Source organism: Coturnix japonica, unplaced genomic scaffold, assembly GCF_054131305.1.
Source record: "Coturnix japonica strain WE unplaced genomic scaffold, WE-NBRP24 Scf040, whole genome shotgun sequence".
In the NCBI taxonomy this organism is placed as follows: domain Eukaryota; kingdom Metazoa; phylum Chordata; class Aves; order Galliformes; family Phasianidae; genus Coturnix; species Coturnix japonica.
Window position 1 is genome coordinate 1158980 of NW_028188943.1, and position 15421 is coordinate 1174400.

At 50.1% G+C, this 15421-nt stretch overlaps 1 protein-coding gene and 1 long non-coding RNA gene across 3 annotated transcripts; both read right to left on the reverse strand.

The window, feature by feature from the left end:
* Positions 1-3671: 3671 nt before the first annotated feature.
* On the reverse strand, positions 3672-4653 carry LOC146752910 (protein MANBAL-like). Its single transcript, XM_085531124.1, has 2 exons — positions 4451-4653; positions 3672-4029 (listed from the first exon to the last, which is right to left on the reverse strand). The coding sequence occupies exons 1-2, from the start codon at positions 4598-4600 to the stop codon at positions 3928-3930; spliced, it is 252 nt and encodes an 83-aa protein (XP_085387250.1). The 5' UTR covers positions 4601-4653; the 3' UTR covers positions 3672-3927.
* Positions 4654-7015: 2362 nt separating this feature from the next.
* On the reverse strand, positions 7016-9003 carry LOC146752911 (uncharacterized). 2 transcript variants are annotated; one of them, XR_014940307.1, is made up of 3 exons: positions 8818-8981; positions 8384-8443; positions 7016-7313 (listed from the first exon to the last, which is right to left on the reverse strand). It is a non-coding gene; the product is annotated as an uncharacterized LOC146752911 (long non-coding RNA). The 2 variants fall into 2 exon arrangements; XR_014940306.1 differs by lacking the exon at positions 7016-7313 and having other exon boundaries at positions 8125-8443; positions 8818-9003.
* Between the last annotated feature and the right edge of the window lie 6418 nt (positions 9004-15421).

A 15421-nucleotide genomic window follows, 5' to 3' on the forward strand; every position in this document is an offset into this window, starting at 1 on the left:
AACACACTGTGAGCAACAGAACACCTTCCTGGAAGAACTACCTCCATGAACAGAGGCAGCGACCAGCTCCTCCCCTCCTACAGCCTCATTGCTTTCTCCTTAAGTATCACCACACGGAGCCTTGACCCTCCCTGGCACCCAGGCACCAAAGGGCTCTTTTCATGTTTTTTACACCAGGCTGGGAAAGAATCTTGGCTTCAAAACTTCCAGAGCAGCAAGAAGGAAGTATTGGTTCTTTTCACAGACAGCCTTGGCTCTTCCGCTGCTGCCAGTGGGGAACATCAGCAGAGAGCATCTCTAAAGCAGAGAGAAGCACATGTATGAGAATGAAAGAAAATTAGGTCTGAGCAGGATTAATAGGGATTTAATTGAACTATGTGAACTGGAACTCGGGTCACGAGCTGCTTATGAGCCTGCCTCAAGGGATCATGCAGCTTGCACTGGAGGAGCACAAGGATGCACTGTGAACGGGACAGCATGTGGTCAGAGAGGGAGACCTGCCTGAACAGTCAAAAATGGAAGAGAAAAACTGCTTGAGATAGATGCCTGGGAATTTGAGGACTTACTGCACAGTCTTTCCTTCCTTTCCTCTTCTGGGGAGGGAACCAAGTAACACCAGCCAGAGCTCACCCAGCTCACCGCTCCTCCTGCAGTCCAAGTGGCTGCCAGGCAGCTCCCTGCTACAGCTACACTTGCCATGGGGCCTACAGAAATCCCCATTATCAATCGACTGAATCCCCATCTAATCCCCCGATCCTATTAACAAACACTGCCTTTATTTTGCTACCTCCATGGGGGCTCTTGGAGCCAACATCCCTCATGAGAGGCAAATTAATTAAGACATTGCACCGTTTCCTCTTTCCAGGAAGGTGGAGGTGTTCTGGCAGACATTTTGCTGCTTCCAAGTCAAGCACGGACACACGCATGCCTGAAAGTTTGAGCCAACCACCCTCACACAGATCGAAGGAGCTGAAAGGCCTCCCCTAAACGCGTCACTCTCGTGAACAGGCCATGGATGTCCCTGTGTTTCTACAGAGCTCAAGAAGCTTTCATAGTAAACAGAAAGAGGCAGAATGACTTTTAAAAAGTTACTTTTGTTTTAATTTGAAACAAAGATTATATGTAATTGGTGTGAGATATTTTTGTCATGTTTCTTTGTCCTGAGATCTCCAAGCAACTTCGGAGTGCTTTTGTCTCGCATGCTTTGTTCTGTTCTCCTCATGCTGCCCACCTGACTCATCCACCAACAGCAAGGGAGAGAAGCAAACGCGGTCCTTCTCACACTGATGGTTCCAGCAAATGTGCTGCTAGTCTTCTGGTAGAGAACAGACACAGCACAGCACTGCTGCTGGACCTGGGCTCACAATGCATTTGTCAATTGAGGATGGCAGTCTGTGTATGCAAAAGGATGGCAGACTTGCAGCCCCACCACAGAACCCTTTTCTTCAAAGCCACTGTAAGCTCTGGGGCACCTAACACATCAGGTTCTCCTCCCGTTGACTCATTCGTGATCAAACAAACCAAGCAGTGAGCTGGCATCAGGAAGCTCCAGATGCCTTACGGAGACTCTGTGGCTACGACACCACCTCTCTCCAGACCCTTCTAGCCATATTTCAGGCTAACACTAGAACATCCCTGGCCCTGAAGAGACAGACCCTAAAGGAATGCAGTGTCTTCAGCTCTTGCCATATATCAAGTCCCAAATAGGTGAAGTCCTCTTTGCTGCTAATGCATTGGAAGCCCTTCCCTTCCAGCTTCCTTAGTTCCAATCCGCAGTCCACGAAAGGGAAAGCACAGCCATGCCTGAAAAACAGACCACGCAGTCCGTTGCCTTTGGTGCACTTCTGAGGAAGCATTCCAGGCGATTCTGCTGTCCTTTGTGCCTTCCTGCTCAAGCCCTTATCGCTTCTTTTTGCTTTCCTTGGCTTTCTTGCTCAGCTGAGCAGCACTTGCCTTGGGTTTCTTCACCATCTCCCAGGTCTTAGACTCAAAGCCCTCCAAGTCCTACAAGAATCAATTTGGAAACAGTCAGGGAGCTTTCTAACAACGTGCTGATGCCCAGCTCATTTCGGGCATTTATGTGAAAGCAAAAATACGTAAGTGCTGGGTATCTCCGCTGGAATGCATCTATATCAGGCTGAGCCTACATTTAGTAAGACTTGAGCAGCACCATCCCTGCTTCCTCTGCATGTGTTTCTGGATAAGTGTGAATCCACACACAGCCTGTTACCACAGAGGTTGTTATAAGCTTAAGTGCTTAAATCAGGCTTTGTAGAGAAAAAACACCCCCATTTTAACAGCAGGACAAAAACCAACACTAAACAACAATTACTCACACCAGAAAAAGATATCACAGAATCACCAGCATGTATTGAACCATTGAAAAGGTATTTCTGTTAAATTTTCATCCTTATCACGTGCGAGACAAAAGGTAAGCCTCAAAACAGCAGTCAGAATGTCACAGTCAGAGCCTTTACACCAAGACCAAAATCCAGGCAGGGCACCGAAGGCAAAGCTCTCTTCACCTGGACTAACAAGGAATCCTAAGCTATAAAGCTTGTTTCCTTCAGGGCAGATGACAGATCATATTTCAGCCATGGGAAATAAAGTCTAGTTATCTGGTAAAGACACGAGGGAACAGTGCCAGTCTCATTGGAGAAAGCGCACACACACAGATTGCCTCCTTTCATTAAATGCATTTGAGTCTAAATATTGCTTTAGCATCTTGGGTTCTAGCAGTCAGAGCTTGCCAACTGGAAAAGGACACACAGAAAACGGCAGAGCAAGATGTGCTAGCTTCAAGCTTCCAACACAGAGCACCAGATAATAGAGGGGCAGACACGCATCTGACAGTATCCTTTAATCAAAGAGTCCTGTTCAATCATCTCTAAAGTCAATGGGCTATTACGGTTCACATCTGTGTGGCTTCCCAAGGAAAGTGAGTTGGCTGCCTTTCCAAAGGCTGTAATCAGTGCATGGGGAGCTGTAAGGATCTGCAGAAACAGAGCAACAAGCAGCTATTACTCAGGTTTGTAGATTGGTGCTGCTGAGAAGTGAACACTGATGCCTTCTGCTGTTCAAACCAAGGTAGTCTCCAAAGCCTGAAGCCTCTAAAACTAAGAAGCTCATCTGTACCTGAACCTAAGCATCATTCCTAAGAAATGGAGAGTGTCTCTTTTGTTTATTGTCATGTGAATTCATCACATGCACAGGAAATCATGGGGACAGTGCATATACGGAGAAAATAAGAAATAGAGCATACAAACAACCTAAACACAAACAAGTTTGTCAGTTCTATCGCATTAATAGGACGAATGAGGGCCAGAAACCACACATCAAACAAAGCAGTCATCATTCTCAAAGAACAAGCTCTAGATATACAGTATCTACAGAAGTACAGAATAGAGACAAGCTCAAGGCGCAGGGACACCTTTCTTCCTCCCACGCTGCTTTTGTTTCTCTCAGCCCTCGGAGAACAAGGGATGCTCACAGTTCATCGCCAGCAGTTCCAGATGGGCTGAAAGGCCACCAGTTGGGAACACCAACACGGAAACGTGGGACAAGCAGCTCCATTTCCAGGAGGGACGTGAAGCCAACCACATCAGGACCCTGAGATTGCCAGCCTGAGCCAGGCACATTTTGAGCAGCTAATGAAAGAGGCAGCACCACCATTCAAATGTTTGTTTCGCTTTTATTTGCAATAGAGAGATGCTAAATGCATCAAAAATACATTTCAATATGAAATCAAATAGTTGGGATACTGGTAATGACTAAAGACAAAGCTTCCTTAGTTCCTCTCCGCAGTCCATGAAAGGGAAAGCACGGCCAGGCCTGAAAACCAGACCACGCAGTGTGTGTCCTTTGGTGCACCTCTGAGGAAGCATTCCAGGTGATTCTGCTGTCCTTTGTGCCTTCCTGCTCAAGCCCTTATTGTTTCTTTTTGCTTTCCTTCTTGCTTCTCAGCTGAGCAGCACTTGCCTTGAGTTTCTTCACCATCTCCCACGTCTTAGACTCAAAACCCTCTGAGTCCTGCAAGAAGCAATTGGGAAACAGTCAGGGAACTTTCTAACAACTGGCTGACAGTCACCTGACCGAGCAGCTTTGGGGGCCAGCACTGGAAATCGCCTTCCTGACCTCAGGGCACATTAGAAACTCCACATCTGTCAAGTTCCCAAAAAACCCATGCAAACCAGAGCCTAAAGTCCTCTCTAGCAAGGCGGTCCATGCTGGGAGGGTGGACCCTCTGCCTGGCAGCTCATAGGGCGCAGCAGCAGCTGCAGGATAGGATGAGCTGGCACCTCAAGGCTGCTGGCGTGCGGAAGGAAGGACAGAACCAAAGTGCGGCACTCTCAGCAGTGCCGGGGCACACTGCCGTAGGCAACAGCTACAGACAGTTCCCTCCCAGCCGACTGCCTGAGCATTCCTATCAATCTCACACAGCGCTACTTACTGCCTTTGGGGACTTGAAAGCTGGCAGGATGATGGCCAGCACACACAGGAGCTGGAAAAGGGCTCCAAACAAGAGTCTGTAGCGCAGCATGTTCTCCAATATCGTGGGCTCAGGGATCTCAGGTGGTGAGAAATGCAGTTCAGCAGCCATAGCGCAGACAGCTGCTGCTCCACTGCTCTCACAGAGGCTGCGTGCTGTAAGGGGGGAAAGTCCTCGCAGAGCAAGGCGATGCTCACAGTCTGTTGCTAGCAGTTCCAGTTGGGCTGAAAGGCCACAGGTGCAGAACACCAACAGGGAAACGGGGGAAAAGCAGCTGCATTTCCATGGAGGGACCTGAAGCCGACCGCTTCATCGCCCTACGATGGCCAGCCCAAGCCAGGCACATTTTGAGCAGCTACTGAAAGAGGCAGCACCAGTTTTAAAAAGTTTGGTTCGCTTTTATTTGAAATGAAGAGATGCAAAATGCAACTAAAATACATTTCAACACAAAATTAAGTAGGTAAGATACTAACAATGACTAAAGACATGCTATAAGGTCAGCTAATAATCAATACGTTGAAACAGGGATCGAGCTGAAGCACCCTGAAGGAATGCAGCGTCTCCAGCTCTTGCCATACATCAAGTCCTGCACAGGTGAAACCCTCTTCTAATGCAGCACAAGCCCTTCCCTTCCAGCTTCCTTCCTTCCTCTCCATTGTCCACAAAAGGGAAAGCACGGCCGTGCCTGCAATCCGGACCATACTGACCGTTGACTTTGGTGCCACCTCCGAGGAAGCGTTGCAGGTGGTTCTGCTGTCCTTTGTGGCTTCTTGCTCAAGCCCTCATCGTTGCTTTCTGCTTTCCATCTCGGCCTTCTTCCTCAGCTGAGCAGCGCTTCCCTTGCCTCAGCTTTCTTCACTCTCTCCTAAGTCTCAGTCCCCAAACTCTCCGAGTCCTGTGCCCTGTGCCCTTTCCTGTGCCCTGGCTTGTGTCTCTGAACATTGGGAGAGGGCTCCTAAGCTCTGTCCCTACGCTGGATCAACTCCAGCTCTTCCTCCAGCCAGCCCATAACCCTTCCACGCCTCATTTTTCTTTCACTTGCAGGGAGTCTGGATTCCCACCATGGGAATGAATGGAAGAAAGTACGTTTGAGGAGCAGAAGTTTGTGTTTGGCTGTGCTCAGATCTTCCTCCCAAGAGATGCTCTTCACGTCTTTCTTGTTTCCTTTCTGCTAGAAGCTGAAGCAAACAGGCTTGCAGTGAAGCATGGCCTTGCAGGAAGGCAGGACACTGGTGTGGAGTGTGGCCCAGCTGTGAAGAGAGCTACAGACACACAGCAGGCATCTGGGTTCTGGGTCCAGTCTTTCTAGTCAGGCTTGCTGTCTGTCCTTTCTTGCGACTGTTGTCATTGCATGTTGCTTGAGGTCTTGCAGTTGGAGGGGTTGACAGTGACCTTTCCTGTCCAGGATTGGAAAATCGAGCTCACAGTTCACCCAAGAGCCTAAGATCCATTGCAGTCAACACTGGAGATGAGATTTCTCCGTATCGTGGCCCAGTTGGGCCTTTGGTCTTGATGAGGGAGGTTGGTCTCGATGATCTCTGGATGTCCCTTCCAACACCTCTAATTCTGTGATTCTGTGCCAGTTTGCAGATTGAAGGTAGTGCTGGACTCATTAAATCTTGCAGCTTCCCCTTTCTTGGTTCTAACAGGGAGAGGTGCTGAGCCAAATGGCAAGATCTACGTGAAAGCTGCTCTCCAGGCTGGAGGGTTTCCTGGAACTGCAGGTCCCAGGACAGGGGGACGACCTTCCCCCACAGCTGACAACCACTCCTTCTGCAGGACGGTGGCTGCAAGAAAGCGCAAGGGAGTGGAGGAAAAGGAGCAAAAAGCAGAGCTGTGGCCTGCCAAAAAACACGCGAAGGTGGAGCGCAGTGTGGCAAAGGCCCAGAGCCCACATCAGAGCAGAGGCAGTGTGCCAGCTCCAGAAGCACATCCTGGGCTAGAAGTAAGAAGATGCTGTTGTAGCTGCCTTGGTGAAGCACTTCCTTTATCAAGTGCATGGAGTTTGCTTGAGGTTTGCTTTGCTTTTTCCTTCTCTGGACAGAGAAGGGAAAAGAGTTGAAGGCTACCCAGTCCATGTCCTTGACCATGACCATGCCACAGTGCGTGACCCCCTCTTTTCCCTTTAACCCCACGTCCCACTAGAAACCTCCTTCCCTGAGAGGCTTCCTGGCCTGTTTTCATGGTACCCATGTTTCCGCAGTTTTGCTGTTGACAAAATGAATTTCTCTTTTCTTGCACTACACCCAGGGTTCATTCCTTCTGATATCTTTTCCTATAGAGCCTGTTTCTCAAATAAAGGCTCTTTCATTTGCCCATCGGGGGGGGGACAGACCCTTTTGTCTGAAGTGGAACTACTTAATCTATCCCATGCTCTCTGTTACTTTTGGTACTGCATGTGTTTCCCAGGCAGCATTTCACCACGTACAGACTGGTGTACGTTTATTTGCCTGAGTGATTCATCCACAGCGTAACTGGGGAGGTGAAAGTGTGAGAAAGTGAATGTGATTCACACTCTCTCAAGTATTGCTTTAAGATGTTTTAAGATGATCTTTATTTGTGAGGTACAAAGTGCTCTCTGAGGCCTCTTCTAAAATGGTCCAGCTAGCAGTTACAGGTTATTGTCTTGTGTTTTTAGTTCAGTGCTGCTTTTCTTAGATGCCTGTTTCTGCCCTGGGGGGGAGGGGGGGAGGCATTGATGCCTGTTGGGACCGGGGGCTGCTGGGCTTGTCAGAAACCCCCAGTTAGGAAGCTTGACTGTGAGCTGTAGATGCTGGTATTGTCCTGGACTTGTTTAGCCCATTTTTTAGCTTCAGCGCGGCGCCTGCAAAGAGAGGAACGTGCTGAGGGCACAGGAGAGCCCCTGCTCTGCTTTCTCACAGCGCATGGCAAAGAGCCACCCTCAGCTCCCAGCCTGTCTCTGGCCCAGCAGTAAGGATGGGCTGAAGCCAATGACAACATCTAACTGCGTCAATCACAGACCGTGTGAGCCAACAATTAACTGGTCTCTTTACGCTGCTTTAACTAGAAACGCCTCCTGGCCCACAGCAGCCCTACAGAAAAGAGTTGGGCAGGATGGGGATGGGGGTCAACAACTCACTTTCTGTTCCTGTACCAGTAAATAAGAAGCCAGCACAGAAGCATCCCCAGCAATAGGGAAACCAAGGAAGCTCCAGCAAGTATCAGGTAGAACTTCCAACCGACTTTAACTTGCTCGGTGTTTGCACGCCCTGTACCAGGCACACCTGGAGGAACAACATGGTCATTGCTTTGTCTCGTGCCCTAATGGAAATCTCAAGGAGGTCTGACATTGCTACACAATTCTTTTCCATTTTGTTGGCCTCCTGGAACAAGTGAAAATCCTCAGGCTGCAATGCTTCCCCGATTCCAGAGGATGCAAAGGGAACTCCCAAAGGCACCGCGCATCGAGGCACTCTGGAGCCTCTAATTTGCCTCTCAGCTTTGGGTACGCTCTGGCTCTGCCAGATTTGCTCCTTCTTCTGCATCATGCTCTAACATTTCTTTTGCACTCACCTACCCTTGCCTTGTGAGGCTGGGTAGTGCTGCCGCAGGCCGGTACACTGTGACCCTTTGGGACACGTCGTCTGACTAAACAAAACTCATTAGAGCAGAAGGAGAGTGTGTGCATCTGTTTAATCAGTTGCTGCTAAGAGTGATGTGGACAAGAACCACTGTCGTGTTGTGCAGGGAGTGCTGCCCTGAGCTCTCCCCTCCCACTCAGACCCCACTCCTCAGGGGCAGAGTCAGGGCCCCTCAGCAGCACCTGAACCTGTTTCTCCCCTTTTCCTTCCCCCCAGCATGGGCACAACTTGCACGCTCCTGGTTTTCAGGATGTTTCTCCTGCTTATAAACTCCTGCCAGATCACTGCTTACCTGGATTCCTCAGAAAACGATAGACCCAGTTGTGGTGGGCTTCCCCGGGATTGGACAGCACTGTGAAGAATGAGAGAAAGGCAAAGTCTGGGCATGGTGCAGGCACAGAGGAGGCAGAAGGACGAGGAGGCTCCCTCTATGCCATTGCGCCATCTGTGAGTCAGTGCATCTCTCTGGACCTCAGTTTGCAGGAGGGACCCCGCTCCAGGTTGCTGGTGTGCCTGGAGCCTCAAGGGAGGCACAGCAAGCTCCGGAATGCAGGGACTGTGGGAGGGAGGTACGTTGAAGGGTTCTATTCCATCCCATCTCTGCTGAATTTGGTTTTGGTGGCCTTTTTCCCAAAAGGACAAAGTTCCTAAGTCCCTGGGAACTGGGTGCAGTGGGAGGGGAGCAACCTCTAACCACAGCCACGGAGCTCTACCGGCGGCCCTTACCTGGAGTGCCAGCTGCTTGCGAGGCCTCTCTTTCTCCCAGAAGGATGGGCAGTGTGCGACAGATGTCTTGCTGAAATGCATCCCTGTGAGCAGGCTCTGTGTCAGTCCCTTTAGAAAGGAGGTAAGAGAGTAGGGCTGTAAGTAACTGCTTCTCATCAGGAAGATGGTATCTTCAGGAGGAAGGTGATGCCACAAGCCAGTGCAGACACAGGGGCATCACCACAGCAAGGCTTTGATCCGTCTTTTCCTGCTGTGCACACTGCAGATGCTCCATGGATATACATCTAGAAACTCAGCTTCCCAAGACTTTCACGGTTCCCATGGAAGGGGCCTCTCCTGTGCTCCTGCCCCCAGGCACAGCAGTGGGGCAGTGCTGGCAGGTGGCTGAGTGCCACCACGTTGGACTTGTTGGAAATCAGTCTGGACTGTCATCGGGAGTCGCTGTCAAACAACAAACCTCTGATGGCCCATCAGACTGAAGATCCGCACCCAACAGCAGGATGTGAATGGATCTACCAGCACTGAACCGCCTCTCTTTGCTGTCTCTCTGTCCCTCCTTCCCTTTCTTCTGTCTTTACTCTTGGTCGTCTTTCATTCTATGGCTCATCAGAGCAGCCATGGCCTATAAGAACGGCCTCTAATTGTAATTAGCCCATATTAACCCATTAGCCAATGTTACCCCCAATTGGTTGTTGTTAGTTGTTAAGAAAGCCCTCAATAAAATCCATATCTATTATTCCCCTCACTTTGGAGTTTGGGACCCTTTGCATTGGAGATGGGGAAAGATTCCCCCCTTGAAAAGCACAGAGTGAGAGCAGACGTAGATAGGAAGAGAGATGGGATGGGCAGCATCCATTCTGCACTCAGATGCTGCTTGGTCTGCATGCTTCTCTTCTGCTTTTATATGAAGTTCATACATGAAGATTATATATGAAGTTTATATATGAAGGCTGCAGCAAAGTGTCTCTGCTATGGAGCCCTGAAGGGGGATAGAGATGGAAAACGGGGGAGAAAGGGCAACTAAAAGCAGAACTCTGATGCCAAATGGGTCAGAAAAGTGTATAACCCCAAGGAATCAAAGGGTGAACCCCTTTCAAAGGCCTGAACCCAAGAACCAAAGATTGAAGCCCTTTTAGATGCACCCCAATGCCCAATGAGGCATCCCTGTCACCAAACCCTGAGCCCCAGGGCTGGTAGTTGTGGCTTTAAGGTTCCTTCCAGCAGTGTATGGGGAGAGCAGCTTCAGGGAAGCGAAGGCTGCAGTGGGTAAGGGATGTGAAGGGAAAATGGGGGACAAAAAGGCTCTTGATGGGTTCTCTGCTCTCTGACTTGGCTGTCTGGGATGGGGAGCAGAGCAAACCCCCACGATTCAAGAGGAAACAGAGTCCTGCTGTTCCACCTGGAGCACCACGAGTCCATGGGGCCGGATGGGATCCATCCATGAGTGCTGGGGGAGGTGACAGCTGAGGCTGTTGGTGTCTGTTGGTCTGCACTGACTTCAGCAAAGCCTTCCACACCATCCACCATGGGTTTCTCCTGGGGAAGCTGCAGCCCATTTGGGGGCACTTACGGGATCATTTTAGGGTCACTTGGGGGGATTTCGGGTCATTTGGGGTCATTTGGGGGCACTTCTGGGGTCATTGGCATGCATTGGTGCACTCTGTTCTGGGTGAGGAACTGACTGGAGGATGGGCCCAGACAGTGGTGGTTGAATGAAGCAACAGCCTGCCAGCAAACAGCCATCAGATAACACCAAGTGGGGGCATGGATTGATCTGCTATGGGGTAGTGAGGGTCTTATTGCTCCCTATAATTCACAAAGGGAGGCTGTGGTGAGCTGGGGGTCAGTCATTGGGAGGACACTGGGGTGATGTCGGGAGTGATGCTGTTGGGGTGACATTGGGGTGACATTGGGGTGGTATTGGGGCTGTGTTGGGGTGACGTGGTGACTTTGGGGCTGTGTTGGGGTGACGCTGGGGTGATGGTGTTGGGGTGACATTGGGGTGACACTGGTGTGATGCTGTTGGGATAACGGAGTAATGTTGGGGAGCGATGTTAGGAGCGATGTTGGGGTATCACTGGGGTTGCTATCAGGGAGGGAGGGATGTTTTTGTTGCTGGGGAGCGACGCTGGGGGGTCATGTTGGGGTTATGTTGGAGTTATGTTGGGGTATCCCTTAGGGGGCGACATCGCTGGGGTGGCAATGGGGGCTCAATTTGGGGTGACACCAGGGTGCAGTTCCATGCTTTGGCCACGTGGTGGCAGCAGAGAGCTCTCCGCTCTCTTTACGACAACGAAACGAAGTCGGGTCAGCAGAACCAGACCGGAACCACGCATCCAAATCCTTACGGAACACAAAACTCAACACTCCAATCTGCATCGTTCCCATTTACAGAGAAAACCTCATGAGAAACACCCCTCCTTTCCCCCCCCCAGAACCGACCCAGACCCATAGATACCTTCCCGAACCACCCGTGTGCTGCCCTCAAGCCTCCCCCTTTAATAGGCAACCCAAAGGGACCAGAGCCCCCCAGCGCTGACACCGCACGTCCACTCTCCCCTCCCTCCCCCAGATTAGGGCCAGACCGCGGGGGGACAACGAGGCGGCCGCCACCCACCCCCCATCTCCGTCCCCTTCATCCAACACGAAGGGGGTGATGGCGGCAGGGGGTCGAGCCCCTTTCCACACCAACCGGCTTTCGGGTCCCCCCCCCAGCGTTTCCCACATGGCGTCGAACATGCAGCGTCACCTGGAGGCGTCCCAAGGGTGGGAGGGTGGGGGGGGGACGGGCAATGGTCGCAATTGAGCCGCTACGGGTAAAGGAAGGGGGGGCAAAGAGGAGACGGAGACACACCCCCGCCCCCCCCGAGGAGCTGAATACGGCATTGACCGGGAGGGGGGGGGGGGGGGGGGTGTGAGCGGGAGGGGCGCAGGGTGAGCCTTAATTCTGCTCCCCCCGACCCCAACCGCACTGATTGGTCCTGAGCCTTAAGTTGTGCATGATTCACAACCCTAACCCTGACCCAAACGCCATCCCAACTGCTACACAACATCACATTCCCTTGTGGTACATACTGAACATCCCCATTTTCTGCATCACTCACCAAGTGCACCCTGGGTAAAAATGGTTCTAAGGAGAGCTTTGCCCTTTCCAGAGGCTGGAAGGACCCAAACAGCTTTTCCCAACATGTTCTTTACATGCATTGCAGGGACCTTACCTCCCTCAACAGTATGTAGGGAGCTGGATTGGGTAGCACCATCTCTACTGACCAATCCACTTGTGTTAACTAGCCACATTCTTAATTCTTAAATATTCAGCCTCCCTTTGCTTTCAATATGGTTTTTAACAACCCGTTGTAGCATTCAATCTTACCAGAGGCTAGTGCGTGATAGGGGACATGATAAATCCACTCAATGCCAAGTTCTCTGGCCGAGGTATCCAGAAGTGAATTTTTGAAATGAGTCTCATTATCAAACTGAATTCTTTCTGGGGTGACATGTCACCACACAATTTGCCTTTCCAGACCCAGGATGGTGTTTTGGATGGTAGCATGAGGTACTGCGTATGTTTTGAGCCACCCAGTGGTTGCCTCCACTGTGGTAAGCTCATAACACTTACCATTGCGAGATCTTGGCAAGGTGATATAATCAACCTGCCATACGTCCCCATATCTATACTTCTGCCATCTCCCTTCCCCCCAGAGAGGTTTCATCCTCTTGGCTTGTTTAATTATGGCACATGTTTCACAGTCATGAATAATCTGCGCTATAGCGTCCATAGTTAAGTCCACCCCTCAGTCTCTGGCCCACTTATATGTCGCTTCTCTTCCTTGATGACCCGAGGTCTCATGGGTCTCATCGAGCTAGAAATAGCTCTCCCTTGTTCTGCCAGTCCAAGTCTATTTGAGCCACCTTAATTCTGGCAGATCAATCTACCTGATTGTTATTCTGCTGTTCTTCAGTAGCCCAACTCTTGGGTACATGGGCATCTACATGATGCACATTTATAACCATATTCTTTGTTTGGGCAGCAATGTCCTTCCATAGTTCAGCAGCCCAAATATATTTACCCCTTTGCTGCCAGTTATTTTGTTCCCACTGCTGCAACCACCCCCATAACACATTCGTGAACATCCATGAATTAGTATAAATATAAAGCATTGGCCACCTCTCCTATACAGCAACATCTAAGGCCAGCTGGACAGCCTTTACCTCTGCAAACTGACTTGATTCTCCTTTACCTTCAGTGGCCTCTGCAACCTGTCGTGTAAGGCTGCATACAGCAGCTTTCCATTTGCAAAGCTTCCCTACAATACGACATGATTCATCGGTGAACAGGGCATATTTCTTTTCATTTTCTGGTGTATGTGTTCTGGTGTATATGTATTTCATACTTCGTTGTATGGTGGGGCCTCTTTGGCATGTGACACCTCTTTTGCTGGTGATGTGCTTAATTTTTCACCTTCAGGTCCCTCCATGATCATCTCTAAGATTCCTGGATGACTGAGGTTCTCTATCCGCGCTCGTTGTGCAATCAGAACAATCCACTTGTTCCGAGTGTCATCTGTAGCATGATTGGTGAAGGGAACCTTTCCTTTGGACATCCAGTTCAGCTCCAGCAGTCCAGGTGCCAGAAGGAGCTGCATCTCAGTACTGACTATTTCAGAAGCAGCCCAAACCCCCTTATAGGCAGCTAAGATCTCCTTCTCAGTTGGAGTGTTGCCCTCCTTGGATCCCATGTACGCTCAACACCAAAATCCCAGGGGTCGGCCTCGGGTCTCTCCTGAGGCTCTTTGCCACAGACTCCAAGTGGGGCCTTTCTCTCCAGCAGCAGTATAGAGGATGTTCTTTACATCCTATCCAGTCCGTACTGGCCCCGGGGCTACAGCACGGGCTATCTCTTGTTTAATCTGTTCAAAAGACTGCTGCTGCTCAGGGCCCCATGCAAAATCATTCTTCTTCTGCGTCACCTGATAAAGGGCCTTACAATGAGGCTGTAGTTTGGAATGTGCATCCTCCAAAAGCCCACTGCACCCAGGAAAGATTGTGTCTCTTTCTTGCTAGTTGGTGGAGACATGGCAGTGATTTTGTCGATCACATCTGTTGGGATGTGACAACGTCCATCCTGCCACTTCATACCTAGGAACTGAATTTCCTGGGCAGGCCCTTTTACTTTGCTTCGCTTAACAGCAAAAACGGCTTGTAGAAGAATCTGGATTATCTGCTCTCCTTTTGTGAAAACTTCCTCTGCTGTATCACCCCACACAACAATGTCATCAATGTACTGCAGGTGTTCAGGAGCACCACCCTGTTCCGATCCAGTTTGGACCAACCCATGGCAAATGGTTGGGCTGTGTTTCCACCCCTGGGGCAAACGGTTCCAAGTATACTGAATGCCCCTCCAGGTGAAGGCAAACTGTGGCCTACATTCTGCAGCCAAAGGAATAGAGAAGAAGGCATTGGCAATGTCAATGGTGGCATAGCATTTGGCTGCTTTTGACTCCAGCTCGTACTGGAGTTCCAACATGTCCGGCACAGCAGCGCTCAATGGGGGTGTGACCTCATTCAGGCCACGGTAGTCCACTATCAGCCTCCATTCCCCACTGGCTTTATGCACTGGCCATATGATGCTGTTAAAAGGGGAGTGAGTTTTACTGATTGCTTCCTGATTCTACAGCTGGCGAATCAAGTTATGAATGGGAAGCAAGGAATCCTGTTGGTGCAGTACTGCCGTCTGTGCACTGTCTTTGTAGCAATCGGTACCTGCTGCTCTTTTACTCATAGCAGCCCCACAACAGACGGGTCCTCTGACAGGCCAGGCAAAACAGACAGCTGCTTAATGTTGTTCATATCTACAGAAGCTATTCCAAAGGCCCATTGATACCCCTTAGGATCCTTGAAATGCCCCTTTCTGAGCTAGTCAATACCAAGTATGATTAGAGCCTCTGGGCCAGTCACATAGGATGTTTTTGCCAGTCTTTGCCAGTGAGGCTTATTTCAGCCTCCAACACAGTCAATTCTTGAGAGCCCCCAGTCACTCCAGAAATATGGATTGATTCTGTCCCTTCATGACTGGAGGGCATTAGGGTGCACTGTGCACCGGTATCCACCAGCGCCTTATATTCCTGTGGTTCTGATGTGCCAGGGCATCGAATCCACACAGTCCAATAAACTCTATTATCCCTTCCACTCCCTTGACTGAGGGCAGGGCCCCTCTATTGGTTACCTGTGATAACTGAAGCAGCTGCACTCGTGGTTGATCTGTTTTGTAGTTCTCTCACCTGTGCTCATAGTACAGGAGTAGGCTGGTCATGCCACTTCCTCATGTCTTCTCTGTGGTCACGTAGGTAACGCCACAAGGAAACACGCAGTGCAATTTACTGTTGTTCCTTGCTCGAGATGGAAAGCGCTTGTGTCTAATAGCTGAGTTTTTTGATGATACACGTGAAGGCTTTATGATCGTTAATGGCTTTACGATCTCTCAACTTCAACTGAAGCAGCAGCTAGGCCAATTACCAAGTGACACCAAGGAGATGAAGTGGCAAAATGGCGATTTATTGAAACAGACTCATCCTTATATAACCTACGCCTTTTTGTCTACACC

Excerpts from the sequence above, each read along its gene's own strand:
- LOC146752910 (XM_085531124.1), bottom strand. The coding sequence starts at position 4,600 with ATGGCTGCTGAACTGCATTTCTCACCACCTGAGATCCCTGAGCCCACG. Across the intron at positions 4,030-4,450 it reads CTTTCAAGTCCCCAAAGGCA|GACTCAGAGGGTTTTGAGTC; the intron begins GTAAGTAGCGCT and ends TGCTTCTTGCAG.